Genomic DNA, 5,018 nt, shown 5'->3' with positions numbered 1-5,018 from the left:
GGGCAAACATACCAGCGGACCACAGAAATGGATTCTGTCCATGCGCATTCGCTGCAAATACCTAGGAGATTAACATTAAAATTGAACATTTTTTGCTTGATTTGGAACTATTAAATGAAAAAAAGAAAGGTTCTATTTAGGTGCAACTGTAACTTTCTCACTGTCCAACATGCCCTATCTTTGTCAAATGTTACACCTGCTGTATTTCACATTCATTAAATTTTGGAGCTTATTTCATACTTCTTAAGTTTATGCCATAATGGCTGCTTTAGCTGTTTCAGTTCTTGTATTGTTTCTGTCAAATGCGTCGGTTGCACTGAGGAGTTCCGAGACTGATGACAGATTTTTGGAATTAGAGAGGATTATCAAACTGCAGCAAAGTCAGCTTGATAATCTTCTTGTTCAGGTAGCTGATCTCAATGTGCAAGTAGCTGAAAAAGATTCCGAAGTCACACGTTTGAAAGAAAGAATGGGTGATCTTGAGAAGAAATGTTCTAGTTACGACGAAACGATAGATACAAGTGACGAAAATGTTCCAGAGTCAACGGAAAGCGAAATAACTTCGACCGATACAAGGAGAATTAAACGTAAGATATACCATTTGCAAAATTAGAAAGAGGATATTTGTTTGTTTCAGTGGGTCGATTGAAATATGTTTCACGAGTGAACACCAGATGCAATATTTTCAGGAGTGGCACAACTACGAGTGAAAATGTAAGATATGGTGTTCATGATTGAAAGATATTTTCATCTTACATGTAAAACAAATAACTTTTTTTTCGTTATAACAAACTATTGATACCTTTAATCGAAATCTTCTTTCGTTAAAATGAAATCTTATTCACTGAAACCAAGTCCTATTTCGCTATATCAAATCTTTCCCGTTACATCGAAATCTTTTTTCGTAATTTATCTTCTTCATATCGCCAGTCTACGGAACCGCTGAAGCTCTCCAAGTAGGCTATAATCTTTCGGCCTATCAAGCTAAATAGCATCTTTTCCAGAAATCTCAGGTTTATTCTTTTACACCAAGCAATAGTGAGTTTGTTCCAGCCAGGTTCTCTGGACCAAACTTTGATGCCTCAGCAGTGGTCAGGGTTTAACATAGGGCTTAAAATATATTCCAATATGCTTGTTTCTGTTAAAACACGCTTACGTTAAAATGACGTCACGTTAACGTGCGATGACGTCAATATTTTTGTTGCGACCAAGAAAGAGCGCTACTATATTTTATCTACTGTTTTATAATAAAAGCATATTAGAATCGAAATGATGTATAACAAAATCGTGTTTTACTTAAATTAATACACTCAAATCGGTTATACGTCCCCAGAATGATTCACTCGGGCAATGTCCTCGTGAAATTATTCCGCGGACATATAACCAATTTTCGTGCATTAATAACGTTAAAAAACGGTTTTCCTAGTGTACATTATTTCCTAAACAAAGTCTTCTTCTCGTACTAGGCTCAGACACAATTTATTTTAGCATTAATTTTGCTTGTGGTGCTTACCAAAATATTTCAAGCTGCGGCCTATTTTAATGACAAATAAGAAGAACATAATAGTATGTTCTGGTATGAGTCAGATGTTACGTAAACACGATTCAATGGATTCGCAAATGTTGAGCACGATGAAGTATGCCGCGCGTGCGAATCAAGTCCGTGCCCCCAAGATCAAAGTCACATGCAAGACGCTTTAGAAAATATGTCCAGACTTTTATCCAAACGCCAAATACATGATACCTTTTCAGCAATATTATATATTTTCTTTCATGTGCATAATTTCTAGGCTCTTTGTTATCTGTCATACATTCACCAAGAAAGTTTTCAAACTTTAATCCATCAATTTTAGTATGTTTAGTATGCAATTTGTAACTTCGGAGTGATTTTATTTTGTCATGTCTCATTTTATGACTTATGTTGAGGCACGCAATATGTAACATCTTCCACATGCCTCATTTTTACGTTGATCTCAGATATTTTAAATGGAACTACTATAAAAACATATTATGTGTATATATTTTAGGTCAAGAATCTACAAATGTTGCCTTTCATGTATACTTGAGCGGAAACCGTTGCTACAGTAACCATGAAATATACATTTTTGATGTTGAGGTGACATATTTGATAATTTTCAAGTTCAGAAAGAATTTCTCCTGTAACGTGTCTTGTAAATAAAGCCCAGTCTTTATTTTTACTTCTACTATTGACTTCGAAATACAATACATTTTTATGAAATTAAAAATTATATATCTTTATGATCAAATATAAAATCTCAGATGATGATCAAATAGTAATAATGATGTGTAAAATTTGGAAACTCAAATCTTTACACAATTATGTTTTCGCTGTTACAGGAAATAGACACAGTGAACAGCTATAACGTGGGTGACGGCATTTTTGATGTACCAATAACCGGCACATATGTTTTTACAGTCACTGTTGGTTCAAATGTTCGACGTTTCTTACAAGCACAGATAATGATCAATGGACAAATTAAGGGACAAGCGTATGCCGACTCTCAAGACATAACCGATATCCATTCCGCCAGTACAACGATTGTTGTCAACGCAAACGCCGGGGATCACGTGTTTGTTAGAACAGAACATTCTTCTAACAACTGTGATGTCAACAGCGAAGTTTACCATATCCGAACGTCATTTTCTGGATGGCTTCTTTTTTAGGATATTTCATAAAATGCGTTTGTTAATATTTCTTGATCTATAACGACTTCCATCTCCCTGTTTGCAGTGACAGACTGGTTGACTGGTTTTTGACTAACTGATTCCTCACGTCTGACATTGGTTTTATACAATGAAAATCATGTTTAACATCGTGCGACTGTTACTGACGATCCATTGGTATGAATAATCACAAATGTACAAATTGCAAATGATAAAGACACTGATAGATACCACCTCACTGATCTAGTTTTCTATCTGACGCATTGATTAAAACATAACGAAAAATATGGTGGCTGACATATCTATGGAACGCCAGGGCTGCCTTATTTGCGTATGTATAGACTCATTCTATAAATTGGAAAATGCAATATATGGATCCGTTTCGTTTTTATATGGAACCAACATTTCATTATATGATAGCAACATTATTTTAAAGATTCGATCTCCCTTCAAATATGGAACCGTTTTGTCTTTATATGGTTTTGTTTTTGTTTTTTAAGCTCACATGAGCCTATCATAGGATCGCCTAGCTTTCGTCCGTTCATTGTCCGTCCCTTGTCGACATTTTCATTCAAAGAACATCTCCTAAACCACTGGGCTTACTGTAACATTTCTGTATTAGTTTCAGCCCAATTCCTCGGAAAGCACTGGCTTGATTTAAATGAAACTTTCATACCAAGCGATGTGCATATTGTCTGGGCCCTTTGGTCGGATCAAGGTTAAGGTCACAGCTTGTAAGTGCTTAAGATTTAAGGCTTTTTGCAGAGTACCTTCTACGCAAAGAGGCAATGTTCAAATGACTGAGCAGTACTGGCAGACGTACTTTTAAAAGCAGTTTCTTACTACATGTAGTATGTAATATCATCTGGTGGTCCTCTACAAGATTGCTTCAAATTATTCCTTTAGGGTCAAAATTTACCCCACCCAGGAAGCAGCTCTAAGATAGACTTACATAAGGACAGACTTGTAAATTTTCTTGCTTAATTAAATTGATTGTTCCCAAACTGTAATTGCACCAAATCACCTTTCCATTTTTTCTCAGTTGAGCGATTTCTTATATTGGCCCTCTTGGTTTTAGCTCACCTGACTAAAGGTCAGGTTTCGGTCAGGTGCAGTTTTAGTATGTTCTTTTGTCCGCCGGCTGTCGCTGTCAACAATTGCTTTAAATGGCATCTCCTCAGAAACCGCTGAACCAAATTGTTCAAAATTTCACAGGAATTAGCCATTTTGGGTAGTAGATGTTTTATGTTTTAGGCATGGTAAAAATAGTATCTTCTGAATCTGAATATGATTCTTCTTGAAATCTTTTTTTTTTTAAAAATAACATTAGAACCAGAAATGATATTGAGTTTAAATTTTGGATTCTTGCTCATTGCCCTGGGGGAAATTGTTCTGCATGCAAACTGAATTGATGAGATCAATATATCAATTGTATTGATCGATTATGTGATTTTAGCTACGGGGTGTGTGCATATTGTCGTTTTTTAGCCCACCATCTGAACAACAGTGGGCAAGTCAAATCGCTTTTCGTCCATGGTCCGTCCGTCCGTTAGCAATTCTTGTTATCACTACTAGTCAGAAACTACCCGGCAGATCCCCTAGTACCCTAGTTGGTCCTAAGTGTGAATGGTTCAATTATGATAATTACATCAAGAGTTACTGTCTTTGATATGAAATTAAAAAATTTTTTGTTATCGCTACTTGTCAGAAACTACTGGGAGATTTCACTGAAACTTGGCCAGAATGATCCCCTAGTACAATAGTTGATTTTAAGTGAGAATGGGGTCACTGGGTAAAAGGTCAAGGTCACAATGAACATAAAAATGTTTCCGCTGAATAACTAAAGAACCATTTTACCGCGGATCTTGACACTTCATAGGTTTATTGGTCTTGATGCGTAGATGGGGTCACTAGGTCAAAGTTCAAAGTCACAGGGACCTGAAGATCGAAAACGATTTCTTTTCAATAACTGGAAATCCATTTCACTTTTAAACTTCATAGGTTTTTTTTATCATGATGTGTAGATGAACCCTATTGTTTTTTTTTTATCAAAGGTCAAGTTCACTGGAAATGGTTTCCGCTCAATAACTGGAGAATCATTTTACATAGCACCTTGAAACTTCATAGATTTATTGGTCTTGACGTGTAGATGACCTACATTGATTTCTGGATCACTGGGTCAAAGTCACAAGGGCCTAAACACTTAAAACGGTTTCCACTCATTAATTAGAGAACTATTTCACCTAGGACATTGAAACTTCATAGGTTCATTGGTCTTGATGACCCCTATTGATTTTGGCTTCAAGGTCATAGCGACCTTAATATTGAGAACG

The 5,018-nt window shown here is 36.0% G+C and overlaps 1 protein-coding gene across 1 annotated transcript; it reads left to right on the top strand.

Moving 5' to 3' along the window:
- LOC123546172 (uncharacterized) lies at positions 1–3,047 on the top strand. The gene is made up of 3 exons (XM_045332367.2): positions 1–587; positions 2,028–2,116; positions 2,359–3,047. Exons 1-3 carry the CDS (start codon positions 260–262, stop codon positions 2,683–2,685), a joined length of 744 nt encoding a protein of 247 aa, XP_045188302.2. The 5' UTR covers positions 1–259; the 3' UTR covers positions 2,686–3,047.
- Positions 3,048–5,018: the final 1,971 nt, after the last annotated feature.

This window comes from Mercenaria mercenaria, chromosome 9 (assembly GCF_021730395.1).
Source record: "Mercenaria mercenaria strain notata chromosome 9, MADL_Memer_1, whole genome shotgun sequence".
NCBI classification, from domain to species: domain Eukaryota; kingdom Metazoa; phylum Mollusca; class Bivalvia; order Venerida; family Veneridae; genus Mercenaria; species Mercenaria mercenaria.
Note: the sequence above shows the minus strand (reverse complement) of the source record. Positions and strands in the feature narration are given on the sequence as shown.